The sequence below is a fragment of the Hyperolius riggenbachi genome, chromosome 5 (genome assembly GCF_040937935.1).
Source record: "Hyperolius riggenbachi isolate aHypRig1 chromosome 5, aHypRig1.pri, whole genome shotgun sequence".
NCBI classification, from domain to species: domain Eukaryota; kingdom Metazoa; phylum Chordata; class Amphibia; order Anura; family Hyperoliidae; genus Hyperolius; species Hyperolius riggenbachi.
This window is the reverse complement of record NC_090650.1, coordinates 304,048,886-304,066,536: the sequence shown is the minus strand read 5'-3', so window position 1 is coordinate 304,066,536 and position 17,651 is coordinate 304,048,886. Positions and strand designations below refer to the sequence as shown.

The 17,651-nt window shown below is 42.8% G+C and overlaps 1 protein-coding gene across 2 annotated transcripts in view; it reads left to right on the top strand.

Moving 5' to 3' along the window:
• The window catches only part of LDLRAD4 (low density lipoprotein receptor class A domain containing 4), a 404,941-nt gene that overhangs the window by 173,667 nt on the left and 213,623 nt on the right, over positions 1-17,651 (top strand). The window contains exon 1 of one of the 2 annotated variants that reach the window (XM_068237124.1): positions 13,766-13,803. The exons of the other annotated variant lie outside the window; for it this stretch is intronic. Within the exon in view, the coding sequence (XP_068093225.1) occupies positions 13,800-13,803 (4 nt within the window). The 5' untranslated portion in view covers positions 13,766-13,799. Of the gene's footprint in view, positions 1-13,765; positions 13,804-17,651 lie in introns of those variants that run through there. 2 annotated transcript variants of the gene reach the window in all.

Sequence of the window (17,651 nt, the reverse complement as noted above, 5' to 3'; positions counted from 1 at the left end):
AGAGGGGCAAGAAGCAGGTGGAGATCATAAACCCGATTCCACTTGGGGTGGTCCAGCTGGACCAGGTGGCTGTCGCCTGTCGCTCTCTTAGGAAAATCGACAGTTGTCCCCTGTGGTGTGAACCACATACAGTCTGTCTGAACCCCTGAAACAGGATATGTCGGGGGGGTATATAAGCACAATATGGGGGAAAGAGGCGCCCTGGTGTGTATAAAATTCTTTAAAAATAAATAAAAATGAAAGAAAGGGAGGTAGTTTACCTCAAATAACAAAATATTTGTAACAACAAAAGATTTTTATTAAGTACAGGCAACACGTTTCACGGGTCTAAGCCCGGGTCCTCAGGCCAAAAAAGTGCCAAATGGAAAAACCTCATTAGCATAGGGAGCCTATGCTAATGAGGTTTTTCCATTTTGCACTGTTATTGGCCTGAGGACCCGAGCTTAGACCCGTAAAACGCGTTGCCTGTGCATAGTAATAAAAACCTTTTGTTACAAAGATTTTATTTGAGGTAAGCTACCACCCTTTCTTTCGTTTTTATTTGTTTTTAAAGAATTTTATACACACCAGGGCGCCTCTTTCACCCATATTGATCTTTTATAGAAATACAAGGAAAAAATGAAAAGTATCCAATTTTTCCAATTCAATCCCATATACGGTAGTTTTAAAATAATGCTACTATAGATAAAACTGACACATTTTATTTGCTCAATTATCTCAGCTCTCACAACATTTACACTATTACACTATATTCCTAGTACAATGTATGTCTGCCTTTTGACCACTGTTCAGGTCTGCATTCTGCAGGTCTCTGGAAGAGAGACCTTTTGTCAGTTCTGCAGCTTGCTGCTGCTGAGGAATTTGCATGCGTTTGTCATGCAGATTGCCTAGCCACATCCTTTGTAGGCTTGCTCTATATATACCATGTGATATCACAGACCTGGGCTGGTCATAAGGGTTAGTCCTGTGAAACACTCTTGGAGTGTCAGCCTTGCTCTTTGTTTGAAGATTAGCCTAGAGTAATTCCTGGGACTGCACTAGGCAGGTTCCCTAGTGCAGTTAGGATTGCATATCTGTTTTGTTTGTCTGTTGCGATTGTCCTGTCCCAGCGGTGGTCGACAGGAAGTCGTTCTGATCTTTGTTCTTGGAGTATAGCTGGAGCAGCGGTTGCTACCAGCTATCTTATCTGATCGCTCTTGCCAGGATCGCACTCTCCTTGCGCTAGTGCTGTGGATCCTTCTGTTCTGTCTTCCTGGATCGCACTAGCCTCTTGCGCTAGTGCTGTGGATCCTATCTCTCACTTATTCCTGTTTTCGTGTATCTGTCTTGTCTGCTACGAACGCTTGCTGGAGGCTCGGTGAGGTAACCGTTAAGCAAGCGCTCGCGTCCTCTGTTTCATGTTTGTCTGTCGGTGGTTAGTTAGGCGCAGGGGCGTCGCTAGCCCTATTTTGGGGTGGCACATGCCCCCAATCTGTCCTGGGGTGCCACGGATCTCAGCGGCTCCCTCCAGCCGCCGCCGCTGCGTCACTCAGACCTCCGGATCAGGCGGCGAGCCGGCGACCAATCGTGCGGGCGCTAGGACCCAGCACCCGCACTGATATGTGGAAGTGACATCACTTCCGCATATCGAGCGGGTGCGTCCGGCGCCCGCTCTTTCTGGTCGGGTCGCCGCTGATCCTGAGGTCTGCTGCAAGGTAAGGGGGGGGGAGCGGCGGCGGCTAGAGGGGGGCCTCCCTGTCACTCACTCCCTAAAGGGGCTCCCTGGCACTCACTCACTTCCTAAAGGGGCTCCCTGGCACTCACTTCCTAAAGGGGCTCCCTGGCACTCACTCCCTAAAGGGCCTCCCTGTCACTCACTCCCTAAAGGGGCTCCCTGGCACTCACTCACTTCCTAAAGGGCCTCCCTGTCACTCACTCACTTCCTAAAGGGCCTCCCTGTCACTCACTCACTCACTCCCTAAAGGGGCTCCCTGGCACTCCCTTCCTAAAGGGGCTCCCTGTCACTCACTCCCTTCCTAAAGGGGCTTCCTGGCACTCACTCCCTAAAGGGGCTCCCTGGCACTCACTTACTCCCTAAAGGGTCTCCCTGGCACTCACTCACTCCCTAAAGGGTCTCCCTGTCACTCACTCACTCACTCACTCACTCCCTAAAGGGTCTCCCTGTCACTCACTCCCTAAAGGGTCTCCCTGTCACTCACTCCCTAAAGGGTCTCCCTGTCACTCACTCCCTAAAGGGTCTCCCTGTCACTCACTCCCTAAAGGGGCTCCCTGTCACTCACTCCCTAAAGGGGCTCCCTGTCACTCACTCCCTAAAGGGGCTCCCTGTCACTCACTCCCTAAAGGGGATCCCTGGCACTCACTCACTCCCTAAAGGGGCTCCCTGGCACTCACTCCCTAAAGGGGCTCCCTGGCACTCACTCACTCCCTAAAGGGGCTCCCTGGCACTCACTCCCTAAAGGGGCTCCCTGGCACTCACTCACTCCCTAAAGGGGCTCCCTGGCACTCACTCACTCCCTAAAGGGGCTCCCTGGCACTCACTATCGGGGTCCCTGTCACTCACTACCTAACTGGAGGCGCCTGTCACTCACTAGCTAACCTGGGGGTCTCTGTCACTCACTACCTAACTTGGGGGCTACCATATTAAGGGGGCATTCTGCCTATTTATGTGAAATGCTGTCTATTTATGTGCCTTATGACTGCTGAATTTGTCTTGTTGGGAGCCTTATGATTTGTTGGGGGCCTCAAGATTGCTGAATTTGTCTTGTTGGAGGCCTCATGATTGCTGAATTTGTCTTGTTGGGGGTCACATGATTGCTAACTGCGAGACTATGGGAAAAGCTGAATCCTTATCATATGAGACAATAGTATTAAACTTACTTTTTTAGCTTTTTAAAACAGAAAATAAAACTGGGAGGTTCTAAAAAATTGAATACATTTTTCAGGAGTAGGATGGATGAAATTGTTTATCTTCACAGTTTATTTTCAACTTGGATTTTCCATAATGTTCATGTATGAGTTAAAGCGTTTGTACAGTATTTAGTTTAAATTGCTGTTGCCACTTTGCGATAGATAAGTGACTTTTGGGTTGCAGTTTGGGCACTCGGCCTCCAAAAGGTTCGCCACCACTGTCATAATCTAATGTCCCACCATTGCTAGGTTCATGTAAATTTGTCTCCACCCGTTACCACACCTATATTCTGGTCCATGGCCCACCCATTTTTCGGTGCGGCGCGATAAGCACGCTGCACAACGTGATCCTCATATTTTTGGCACGCTAGCTACAGTATGCTAAATTCTGCTGCCTACAGTATGTACAGTATACACTGTTCTCTAGTGCCTGCACTGTGTGCTGATTTACCTCCAGTGTGTACAGTGTAAGGTGTTACTCTGTGCCTTTACTGATTGTAAACCAGCTATATTGTATGCTGATCCCTGCTACTTTCAGTATGTACAGTATTAGCTGTAAAGCCTGGTGCACACATACAATTTTGATTAGCCAATTTTAGCTCTGTTCATAAAATTCATTGTCTGTTGGCCCACTTACTGCACGGAGGTGGTAAAATTGGGGGTCAGTGATTGACCAATCAAAATTGTAGGTGCGTATACATTTTTGATCTATGCCTATACTGATTGTAAATTATCTAAATAAAGGACAGGGGGCTCCATCCAATATTTCGATGGGCAGGCCCGTTATCTGTAGCTTACACCGCTGCTAAGTTCATGTACACGCATATACCTCCCCGCCTGGTGCCCACAGGTGCCCCCGATCTCCAAGGACCCTAGAAACACCCCTGGTTAGGCGTGCTTGTCTCTGTTGTTCTTATCCCGGGGAGACCGCGCATAAACGCGTGCACTGTTGCGCAATCAGTGCGGTGTTCGCGTTTAGCTAGCGTTTGTTATTTTCCTTATCTTCTCATTGTATGATTTGCTGTGCCTTTGCTACTCTCGTGCTCTGCCTTGCTGTAGCCTTGTGTCACCTCTGGCAATCGCCTCTCTCGCGATTGCGTTCCTACTTCATATCTGCTGTTGTGTATGCACCGTCGCGGGTTGGCGACTAGTTTGGTGCACACACATACAATCTGTCCCTTTGCTCAATCTCATTCAGGGCTATCTTGCCCTGCGTTTCTTCCCTACTGTCTTGTGTCTGTGGCAGGGCAGAGGAGCTGTTCCTCTGCACTCCACAGCTCCACCTGCCGACAGGAATTTCCCTCTACAGGTGCATTGCACCTTTTGCTGGGTTCCCTCAAATTACACGCTTGTGGAGGATTTCCGCAGTGTCACCGCATCACGGAGAGAATTCCACAATCGTTACAGTATGACAATATAATATTTTGAAATAAAGATGTATTTTGTGGTGTTTTTTGTACTCACTATCAATACTATCAATAATTACAAGCCCTTATTTGCTAAAATAACAGTAATATACCCTCATTACATACATATTAAAAAAAAGTTCAGACCCTAAGTTAACTTTTTTGGGGGGTGGGGGGCACTTTTGTTTTTTAACACTTGTTTGTTTCATGGCTAAGGGGAGGGGGTTAATAAAATGTTAATAAATATTACATTTATGTATTTTTTACTACTTGCCTAGATGGCATAATACACTATCCTGGAAGTTAACAGGAAGTGTTTTTTTACTACACTTGCTACTTTCACTTTTATGAAGCAACGTGCCTTGTTGATCGAGGCATGTTCATTCACAGGCACTTTGATTGGTTCGGGGAACACCTGTTCCTCCTTCACCAATTGCCACCATGTAAATCCCGCCCTGAATGAGTGATGGGAGTGTGCATACTTGCCGCAGCAACACTGGACATATAAGGAATAATTGATTTGTAGTGGCTCAAACTGGATGGATATATCCATCCACTTTGAGTTAAGTGTTTAAGAAATCACAATGGCAGCCTCAATTTTCCTCTCGCTTAAGGTTCCCATTGAGAAGCTATGGTAGGATTAGTTGGGGTGACACTCTAGGCAAAAATGAACACTCTTCACTTCTCTCTGGCACGCTGAGAGTTGAGTGTTCCCAGCGCATCCCTCGTTGCTGATTTTTTTTTTTTTTTTTTTTTTTAATGTAATGGTTTTTTTTTCTTATAGGTACTTTCACACATTGTGCAGAGGGAAAAATGCATATTATAATGTGCTCATTACGCAATGCATTGTCTGGATTTTCACACACAATATTCATAACCGCAATGTAGAAACACCATAGGATAGCATGATCTTTTACAATGGAGAGACTGCTGCGTGCTCATACAATTGTATGCGAAGTGCAATTGCATGCTGTAATGCAGTGCAACTAGGGCTGTGGATTCAAAGCAATTTTGGGTACCTGAAGTTGAGTTGGTGGTTTCATAAACTGAGGAGTCCGAGTCAGATGATTTTTGTACCGTCTCCACAGCCCTGAATGCACATACCATAAATGTACCATAAAGGTTTATTTTCCACTAGAAGTCTGCTTTAAGATCTGTAGATAATGTTGAGTACAACCATTACTGAGCAACAACTGCATAATCAAATATAAACATTTCAATGTATTGCAGCCTGACCACTTAAACTTTTGACTGCAGATGCTGTAAACCTAATATGAAGTGACTCAAAACTTTACAATTAGATTATCTGGGGTCCCTCCTGTTCCTGCACAAGATCCCGTTCTGCGTGTGCACAGAGGTGCTTGTGAACAGCTTGTTTCCTTTGAGCACAAGTGTTTCCTTTTACTGGGCATGTGCGCTTTCTGAACTTGCATGTGCAGTAAAAATGCTGTAACTGGGTGTGCATGGTTCAAAACTCATGTATGTGCTTAAAGGGAATCTTAACTGAGAGGGATATGGATGTTTCCTTTTAAACAATACCATTTGCCTGGCTGGCCAGCTGATCTTTGGATGCAATAGTGGCTGAATCACACTCCTGAAACAAGCATGCAGCTAATCCAGTCTGACTTCAGTCAGAGCACCTGATCTGCATGCTTGTTGAGGGGCTGTGGCTAAAACTATTAGAGACACAGGATCAGCAGGAGAGTCAGGCAACTGGAAAAATCCATATCCTCCTCAGTTTAGGTTACCGTTAAGCACAGCCATTTAAATCTGTGGCTTGTGAGGATTCGACTTACCAAGCAGTCAAATATTAAAGAAATCCTGTATTAAAAAAATATACCTTTGGGGGATACTTACCTTGGGAGGTGGAAGCCTCTGGATCCTAAGGAGGCTTCCCCCATCCTCCTCCGTGCCTCGGTTAGCCTGCCCGGGTCCCCCGAAGTGTGGCGATGTAAATATTTACCTCTCCAGGATCCAGCGCAGGCGTACTAGCGGATTTTCGTTCGGGTAATTTGGAAATGGCTGAACCCGATTGATCCACTCTACTGCGCAGGCATGAGTCCTTTTGCGCCTACGCAGTAGAGCGGATACAATCGGGTTAGGCTATTTCCGCCTTACCGAAGGAAGAGCTGCTACTGCGCCTGCGCTGGATCTCAGACAGGTAAATAAATCAAGCCTTGTCAGGCTTGTCAGGGGAGGATTGTGCGAGGCTTCGGGGGAGCCAGCGCTGGATTGCCTGTAGCTACAGACTAATGGGCAAAACAAATCTGCGGGTTTTATCTCTAGTAGTAGGTTTTATTTTAAAACTGTAATGGCTGAAAACCTGAAAAATGATTTTTTTTTCTTCTTAAGCACTTTAAAATGCACATAAAATTATTAGCAAAAATTGCTAGCCAAAGAAGGCCTAATTTACGTAAACAGAAAAAATGTAAATATAATTTTGGTGGGATAAGTAGTGATCAAGTTGCTGCCTTGTGAATGGAAGCAGCGCTGAAAGGTGAAAATTGTTTTTAAGGGGAAAAAAAATCTTAGAGGTGAAGTGGTTATAAGATAATAAATCTCAGACTTCATATCCCTCTTACTTCAGGTACTCTGATATAAATGGGTGTAGTCTTTTTAGTTTGTAACTGCATTTGGTTTTCAGTTGTGCCAGAGCCGTAGCAAGATTTAGAGGCATTTGTTGGTGTGTTGCCAGTGAGAATCCTCTTATCTGACAATGTAGAGGTATTTTATCCCTTGGCACATTGTATATGTTAAAATGAAGTTTCTCCTATATTAAGTGTATGTGTATAGTGATCTTTGCAGACGGCAAACATTTTTTAATCTGTGCCTTTGGGAACATCTAAGTTGGGATTTTATTTCTTTTTCTTATGACTCATCCACGTGAATTCCAGGAATTTTGTTTTCTTTCTTTACTGCATAATGATCATGATTTCTTTTTATCAACCTCACCAATGAAATTCATTATGCATCCTTCAAAGATGTTTGTTCTGGTGCCCTCGAGGCATGTCCGGTAGCACAACAGTGATCACAGGATGGGTTTGCTGATTCCTGGTGTAGGATAGATATGTAGTCCTTATTCCCCTGTAAGACATACTGGGGCTCACTTAGGAAAACAGATGCTGGTGAATGCCAATGCCTTAAACCTGTCATTAAATTGATACTGAATCAAACCTAAAATCTAATGTAAATATTCTTTGTCAACAATTTTAAATTATACCTCTTCATGAATGAGGAAGTACAATGTTTTTGATTTGTGTGTTCAGCTGGGTCCTGATAATCTAGCTTGTGCGAAAGGCTAACATTTTTAGGTTACATTTTGTGCAGAGATTTTGAAACTAAACCAAAAATTGTAAAATTTCAAATGCATGGGTACATATCCCTTGAAAAAGTACATTTCTACCAGATGAAAATGCACTATAAATGACTTACGATGTACCTGTGGTCGCATTCACAGTGAGACGTTATGGTCGTGCGTTATAAAGTCTTATAACGCAATTTACCACCTGCAATGCTAATGCTATGGGACGTTCAGTGTGACGTTAAAGTCACATTAAAAGTTGTGTTCTGATAACTCACTGCTTGCAGTGCGTTACCTCTTAACCCAGACACGTTGCGACTTTAACGTCGCATTAAACTGCAACGTCCCACTGTGAATACAGCCTGATACTTATAGTAAGTAGAAAAATCTGACAAGTCATTGACTAGTCCATCTCTTCATGTGGGGAGACTCTGGGTTTTATGTGCTTTTAAAAGTGCTTACTGGACAGAAGTTCCTCAGTCCAACTGCCAAAATAGTGTGCAAATGAGTAGTTAGGCTGGCTGCGTCTTTGTATAGATCCTTTCCAGGGAATGTTTTTGTAATAAATAAGATAGGGTATTGAGGCTCCCCATGAGAAAATGGACTTTTACAAATCATCAGATCTATTAGATTTTTTACTATCTACTGTTAGGGCTGGTGCACACCACAAGAGCTTTTTAAAGGCTAGAGATTTTAAAAGCTCTTGCTAATGCGATGCTATGGGGGATTTTTACAAATTGTATTGCTCCAGTGAGAACACACACATAGGATAACATTAGCAAGAGCTTTTAAAATCACAAAGCACTCAGAAAAGCTCTTCTGGTGTGCACCAGCCCTTCGTGACTGCAACATAGGAGAAAGGTAATTTATAGTGCACTTTACTCTGGAAGAAATGACTACTTATGAGTATGATTTTTAAATTCTACAATTTTCAACGGTAGTTGTCCTTTAACACACTTTAAGCACCCCCCCCCCCCTTCTTCCAGGAACCTGAAGAGGATGGACAAATATGGGAATTCATATTTTGGTGGGATTCAATCCCAGAACTTTAGCTACAACTCAAACATGCAACTCATTGCTGTAGTGATGGATATCACTTTTGGTGAATGGCCACACATGTAATATTTTCAGGAATCTTATTTTTTCAGTGTTAACTTGCATGGGATTTGGCTACATGAATAATTGTGGATTTTAGTAGTGACTACCTCTTGCATAATAAGACTACAGAAAAAAAATTTTTTCTTCTGGCAGTGCTGTTGACAGGACCTGAGCTGGTACACATCCTCTGTCTATCTACATAAGGGAGGGAGCATATCCATCTTGTGTAATTCAGTCTGTAGCATGTGTTAGCAGACATCTAGTGCTACACATTTGTGCATTGTGATGCACCACTGAGCTTGTGAGAGGAGACAGATGCTGAACTGGTGAATGAGTGATTTTATTATTGATAGCAATGCGTTGCCTTTCATTAGGATGTTCATCTCACTTGATCTTATTATGTTAGCTGCAGTGTTGATGCCGAGACCCGAATTCCATCTTTTTTTATGTATTGCAAGAAACTGGAAATTCATTCCGTGTCATCTTTGCATCCATAGGAAACATACAAGTATAGGCAGATGGTATTTCTATAGTGGTGATCTTAGTGGTACTTCACCTTTTTCTGCTTTGTATTCATAAGGGATACATTTAGCATCTGGTAATAGCAAAGGTATATATGTAAAAACCTCAGTGCATGTATTAACATATACGCTCATTCCTATTTTGCTGACTGAAAAGAGTGCTCAGCGGAATACGTAGTTCACATCTACCCATGCCGCTTCAGCAGTTCTCATTATAGTATACACAGAAGGCAGCGGAAACATGGAAATTTCATGCAGGCAAACCTGTAAATTTCATGCAGATAATGTCTATGGTGAGATAGAAGAACACAAGATGTGGAGGCATTTTTAATCATTTATTTTGTAGGAGAATCGATGAATGGATACGCAAATAATTGCTTCTACTGCTAGCAAATCTCCAAATTTTCCCACTATGACTTCATCTACCCCAGTCTACAGCTGCTACCCTATAATGAATTGACTGATTCAAATCCCTTTTGTGCTTAGCATAGATACCACCTTAAGTACAGTGTTGACAAGATCCTAGGATCTAGCCCAAGCCTGGGCAAACTATGCGCAGCCTAGGCTGCATACCTAAAAGTCCTTTCCTCCTACCTCCCTCCCTCCCTGCAGAGTCCCGAGCGGAAGGAAATTTAAGATGAACCCTCACCAACTCTGCTGCTTCCTGCATAGGGTTTCCATGGCCACAGGGCATCATGTGACGTGTTTTGTGACACACTACACGTTAGTGTAATATGTTGGCGCCTAAGGTTGTCTCATGTGACATCCTGTAGTCATGGAAGCCCAAAGCAGGAAGCGGCGAGTAAGTGTGTTAACCCTCTGTTTCCTTCCGCTCGTGACCCTGGAGTGAGGGAGTAGAGGAATCCAGCCGTCTGGCAGCTGGCTGGGTTTGCAGTGGGTAGGCCATAGTTTGCCCAGCACTGGTCTAGCCTAACCCCATCCATCCTTTGCCTGAGCCTTATCACTACCTTATCTTATCCTCCCCCAAAATAAATACTCCCTGATTGCTTTACCACAATTCCTGAGGGCAGTAACTTTAAATGTTCAGCCCCAAAGTCCTAGCAGTTTCTCGTTTTTGTAGTTGCTTTGTGGATTTGAATGCATGTAACTGCTCAATACTGAGCAGCACCAAATTTATATTCGTGCATGAAGCTTTGAGCGTCATAGATAGGTGTGTCCAATTATGATAAAAGGTATGTATGGTGGCCAATTGCACATTGTGCTTCTCTTTGATTCTCTTTGATTCTCCCCTCAGAAGAGTGACAGCGTAGGATCCTCAAAGCAACTTTCCATAGATCTGAAAGCAAAGATTGTTCGTTATGTTTTAGGGGAAGGCTACAAAAAGCTATCTCAGAGGTTTAAACTGTTCCGTGTCAGCTGTAAGGAATGTAAGGCCACAAGCACAGTTGCTGTTAAACTTCTGGCAGGCCAAGACAATACAGGAGTAGCATATGCAGAGAATTGTCATCTCTAAAGACATGCAAGAACGTCTTGCTGCAAATGGTGTATCTGTACAAATTGTACTGAATTTTACATTGAACAAAGAACATCTGCATGGCAGGGTGATGCGAAAGAAATTTCATCTGCACTCAAACCACAAAACGATTTGCTTGTTTTATGCAAAAACTCATTTAGAAACGTCAAATCCATTTTGTAACAAAGTGCTTAGGACTGATGAGACAAAAATAGTTATTTGGTCATAACAAAAAGCACTTTGCATAGTGGAAGAACACCGCCTTCCAAGAAAGCCCCTGCTACCATCTGTAAAATTTGGTGGAGGTTCCTTCAAGTTTTGGGCTTTGTGGCTCGTTTAGGGATTGGAACCCTTGGTAAAGTTGAAAGTCTGATGAATTTTTTTTAACACTTTAAATTTTGTTAAAGTTTTATCATAACAAAACATGAAACAGACAAGGTAGCCCCAGGTCAACATGACCTTAACAATGAACCCCCGAGGAGAGGAGAGATGAAAGAGTAGATAGGTAGAAGATAGAGTTCACTCTGTTTGAGAGTATTGTCCCAGTGTTCGAGGAAAGAGAGAAGAAAGTGAGAGAAGGAGCAAGAAGATAATAATTACAGCATCATTCCATTATACCACAGCAAACGCCAATATCACCAACACTCCTTTCCCAATTAAGGGAAGATACTATTGCAATGAAAGTGTCTCACTCAAATAAGCAGAATAAAAGAGCACACATGTCTATCCACTGTTGCTGCACCCGCTTCCCAACGGCGCCGGACACACTATGTTGCAATATACTATATTTCTGTTTAGATCATAAAGAGTTATCTCAAAGATCAGAGGCGTGCACCTTCCATCCAAGGCTTTTAATTCCACAGTGGTGACAGTGTTACAGTCCAACTCATATACATCGCATAAACGTGCATAGCCAGGCAACATTTATATAGTGAACAAGCGTGGATCTTACGTGTCCGTAGTGCGGCTGGTCAGTGGGTGGGAGGTGGGTGGTAGGCACAGAGGTGGCGGAGCACACGTCCAGTGACAGCATATGATTAAGATATCTGTTGCCCGTTCCCATGCTTATTTAATTGTGAGTGGCCATATAAATATTTCCCTGTTTTTTTCACTATTTGAGTCACCCTGTCCCTGATTGCCTGGGAGACAGTGACGCTGTACTGGAGATTATGTTCTTCATATTTCTTATGGTTGTGCTCAGTGCGCATAAATGTGGGTTGCGATTCACTGCACAGGTGCCTTATCTGAGCACTGGCTGCCTAGGCAACCATAAGCACAGGCACGCTTTAATGACCACGAGAGTGAATGTTAATATATTAAGATTGGCCTATTAGAGCTGGACGGGAACTTTGTCCCCGCCCTGCTGTTCTCCTGACTCGGCGTCCACGTCCCCTAGACAACTGGCTCTAACAGGGAGGAAGTGATACAACCGGAGCGGGGCTTATACCCCGACTTAATCCCGGAAGCTCATGACCTCCTTTCTGAGTGGCACGTAGCGTGACCAAGCGTCAGGAGACGCGAAACGGCCGTCGCTCGCCACCTCTGTGCCCACCACCCACCTCCCACCCACTGACCAGCCGCACTATGGACACTTAATATCCACGCTTGTTCACTATATAAATGTTGCCTGGCTGTGCAAGTTTATGCGATGTATATGAGTTGGACTGTAACACTGTCACCACTGTGGAATTAAAAGCCTTGGATGGAAGGTGTACGCCTCTGTGATCTTTGAGATAATTATTGAACTGTTCCTTCTGACATTTTAAGCGGAGCACACATCCAGTGACAGCAAGTTCATATTGCAGGTGCAGCCATTGCAGTCAGTCAGGATTGGAGCCTGTATTTTTTTGCTCACTTTTGGGGATGTGCCACACCTAGTACCTTTGCCCTATGTAGCTTTAGATCCTAAAGAGAAAATGGATTTTTATACATCTGTAGCTATATTTCTAAGGTATTTGTCACTTCATGCTGCCCAAACTCCATCAAATTTATTATAGCAGTTTCTTCTTTTATAGGTAAGTTTATATAACGGTAGAGCTTTGTTGACTGTATTAATCCACTCAGTTTTTTTTAGGAATGGCTGGTTGATTCCAATGGGTCAGAATAATTTTCCTTGCAGTGTGGCACAATGTAAACATAATTTTCTTATGTTTAGAGAATTGACCATGGCCAAATGAAAGTCTGATGAATTTAACTCCGTATGCACAAGTTCTGCACGATAATGTTCAAGCATCAGTCACAAAGTGGAAGTTACACAGGGGTGTTGAATATTCCAACAAGACAATGACCATAAACATAGGTCGAAATCTACAAAGGCATTCATGCAGAGGGAGAAGTACAAAGTTCTGGAATGGCTGTCACAGCCATCAAAATTAACTGAACTAAATAGATTTTCTATAGAAGAATCAATACAAATACCTCAAGCCAGAATCCAGATGCCCATCAGAGGCTATAGGCGGCATCTAGAATTTTATATTTCCAAAAGGAGGCTCAACTAAGTATTAATATCATATCTATGCTTTTCAGATTTATGCACATGTCTAATTTTGTTATGATACATATTGCATAGTGTTTTCTGTTGATACACGAACTTTTAATTTGACTGACAAAATATTTTATATGTGGCAAGACATGTATCAAAAGTAATTTACCACTTTGAAAGCTCAGCTGCACACAAATATTCCTTTAAGGGGTCTGAAACTTAGCATTTCTGCTTTACTCTAAAATATTACTTACAGCTTTAAACTTACGACAAGAAAAAAAGATGAACAGAACAGCATTCAAACAGTTAAACACAGCACTTTGCTCTGCATTGGAAAGCTCCTTCAGCTTATGATCTGTTTTCAGAGAGGAGATAACATTATCTTTTGTTTACATTCCGCATTTGTTACATTCTTAGCTGAGCTGCAAATGAGCGATCTGTGCTCCAAGCATCCACACAGTTCAGAATAGCTCACTAGAAGATTTTAATAGATTTAGCAGCTATAAATAAAATGCAATTGCAGATTTCAAAGCAGTTAAACTGTACTTTGGGAACCTGTAATTTTTAAACGGCAATATTACTTGTGCACAAAAGCAGATATGGTAACTGAATGGGTAATACAAAGTAGGAAAACACATTTTTATTGACTGTTATGTCAGAGCTTTATTCTATTTCAAGATGGCTTCCCAAACTTTTTATGACTGTACATTTACATGCATTTTTTCTTATTTTGCTTAATGGTCCTAACCAATCCCTTTCCTTTTCTTAATACCCAACCTCCTCCCCAACTCCTTCATCATACCTACCCCTAAATCATACTGCTTGAAAGGTATTACAGTAATATTTCTCAGTGCCTAATCTAGCCCCCAAATGTAAATCTCATCCGTATACAGTTATGCTCAGAAGTTTACAAACCCTGGCAGAATGTATGGTTTCTAAAGAATTTTGTAAATAGAATACGAATAGCACAAACATTTTCTTTACTCTTGGTTAGTGGTTGGCAAAAGCCTTTTATTGTCCAATTGTGTTTACTCTTTTAAAATCATAATTACACAAACTATCTAAATGATCCTGATCAAAAGTTTTGAAACTCCAGTTCTTAATACTGTTCTTAGCATCAATTATAGCTTGAAGCTTTTTTTGTGGTATTTGTGGAGGAGGCTCTTTGTCCGCTCAGATGGTAAAGCTGCCTATTCTTGCTTGCAAAAGCCTCCAGTTCCCATAAACGTTTGGGCTGTCTTGCATGTACTGCACGTTTGAGGTCTCCCCAGAGTGGTTCAGTAATGTTGAGGTCGGGAGACTGGGATGGTCACTCCAGAACCTTCAATTTACATTGCTGAAGCCAATGACAGGTCGACTTGGCCTTGTGTTTTAGATCATTGTCATGTTGGAATGTGCAGGTACGTACCATGCTCAGATTACTGGCTGATGAGTGCAAAATGTCCGCCAATATTTTTTGATAATTTACTGCATTCATATTGCCATCTATTTAGAACAAATTTCCTGTTTTTTTTGTAGCTCATACATACCCAAAACATCAGTGATCCACCACCATGTTTCAAAGTAGGAATGGTGTACCTTTCATCATAGGCCTTGTTGACGCCTCTCCATATGTGGCATATTTATGGTTGTGGCCAAAAAATTGTATTTTACTCTCATCACTCCAAATGACTTGGCGCCAGAAGGTTTGCAGCTTGTCTCTGTGCTGTTTGCCATATTGTAAGCTGGATACTTTGTGGAATTTGCATAGTAATGTTTTTTTTTTTTCTGGCAACTCAACCATGCAGCCCATCTTTTTTAGTGCCTCCTTATTGTGCATTTCCTTGCACCCCTAACAATTTTTATGGCAGTTGTGGCTGGAATTTTAGTTGGTCTACCTGACCATTTGGTTTCAACAAAACCCATAATTTTTTACTTCTTAGAGTTTTGAATAATCATTGGCATGCTCAATTCCTTGGATATATAGTTGTACCCTTTCCTGTTTTATAGATTCCGACTACCTTTTCCCATTTACCTTTTGACTTTTTTCTTTTTGCTATGCCAATGACTTAGAATCCAAAAATAATAAGTGCAACATCTAATGAAAGATGCAAGGGTATGTCAGGAGTCCAGACACTCATTGACCTTTTATACACACATCCACTAATTACAAGCAAACAGATCACAGGTGAAGATGATTACCTTTTTAATGGCCATTAAAGTTTGTGTCAAGTTGTGTGCATGTTATCAGGGCAAATCACCAGCATAAGTAAACATTTGATCCAGGGTCATTTGGGTTGTTTGTGTAGTGATTAGGATTTAAAGAGTAAACACAGTTCAGCCAACCACTTAAGGGGCCCATACGCCTAACGATTTTTCCGCCGATATACAGCCGTTTCGATCACAGTGATCGAAACGGCTGTGAAATCGTGGCGCACACCGCTGACAGGACGATCGATTTCCGTCCGAAATCGATCATTCCCGTTGACCCATCCGTGCAGAAGATTTTTTTCGGTCGCTGGCGGGTCGGGAGTGCGTCGTTAGCGGCGTTCAAATGCCCGACGCAATACAGCGGGTATACATTACCTATTCAGGCCGGCGCAAGTCCCCTGGTCTTCTCCGCTTCGGGCTCCAGACCGTTTCTTCTCCACTTCGGGCTCCAGAGCTACACAGAACTTCCTGTCCCGGCAGGAAGTTTAAACAGTAGAGCGCCCTCTACTGTTTAAATTTCCCCTGGACAGGAAGTTCAGGAGTCGGAGCGGAGAAGAAGACAGCGGGGACTCTCGCCGGCCGGAACAGGTAATATATGCAGGGGGAGCAGCTCCACAGATTGTGATCGGTTTCAGGCTGAAATCTATTCACAATCTGTTTGCAGTAAAGGCAGCCATACGATCCCTCTCTGATCAGATTCGATCAGAGAGGGATCTATCTGTTGGTCGAATCTGATGGCAAATCGACCAGTGTATGGCCACCTCAACCATGAGTGAAATAAGTTTTGTGTTATAATTCATAGTCCATGAAAATTGGTTAAAAAATGATAAATTCTGCCAGGCTATGTAAACTTATGAACACAACTGTACCTAATCCTACACCCACCTCCTTTTACATATTGTCTTTCCTAATGCCTAATCCAAAGTATTAAATCTAATCTCTTCCTACTCCATCACTTAACACTAATCCTCCTGATACAGTGGCAACCAATAATCACCTTCATATTCCATGATTTGGGTGCTGGCATTTTTGGCTATTATATAATATAGAATAATAAATTATTTCTGTATATATGGGACAGCCGAATGGAGGCTCCCTGTTCATTCACTGTAACAATAGCCGACATTTGGCTAGATACAATGGTCAAGCACTGGTGCCCAAAGCAAGCTCTTAGCACTGCCGAGGAGCAAACTATAAATTCATTCCATGGTGGGGTCCAAATGAAGCCGAAGTGCCAGCTTCCAAATGAACTGCTTAATCTCAGTGTGTCTAAGAATTATGGAACATAGAAAGTAAACAATCCCTTAGAGAGAAAAAGATTCAGGGACAATTGCACACTACAAGTAATTTACCTGACTTGATTGTGGCCCATGTACTTTGGTCTATGCCGGTTTGTGCACAGATTGATTCTATGTGTTGACAAAGGCTGGAATGTCTAAACGAAATCAACATAAAATCTCATAAAATAGTAACTTCACATCCGAACATCTACCTGGATCTGTATACTAAGTAACTAAATAAATGAAATGGGTTGTAATGTCCTTAAAACAAGACAAAATGAGGCTTAGTAGTGTGTGTGGCCTCCATGTGCCTGTATGACCTACCTACAACACCTGAGCTTGCTCCTGTTGAGGTGCGGATGGTCTCATGAGGGATCTCCTCTCAGACCTGGACTAAAGCCTCCACCAACTCCTGGACAGTTTATAGTGCAACATTGCATTTGTGGATGGAGCCTGACATGATGTACCAGATTATGCAAGAGAACAGAGGCGCCAAAAGGATAAAAGGAAGCTAAATGAGCTTAAAAACCAAATTCTTGGTTAATAGAGGAGGTAGTGGTGGACTTACCTCCTCCAAGTAGACACACAACGACTGTAGTAAAGAAAGTCAATATATTTTATTTATGAACTCCAAATATGCAACACGTTTCGCAGGTTTGATCCCGCTTCATCAGGCAATAACAACGGAGCAATAGCATATGTGGTCAGTAGAAGAGCCAGGCACCTCTGTGTGAGAGAGAGGTGCCGAGTGTTGTTTGTTTTGCTAGATGCTGTAACTCCTTTTTCTATTGCCTGAGGAAGCGGGCGCTGACCCGTGAAACGCGTTGCTTTGTTTTATCTGGAGTTTGTTTATAAATAGACTGAATGTACAGTCGTGTTGTGTCTGCTTGGAGGAGGTAAGTCCACCACTGCCTCCTCTAATTACCAAATTTTTGGCTTTTAAGCTCTTTTAAAACCCCTTTTATTCTTTTGGCATCTCTGTTCTCTCCTAT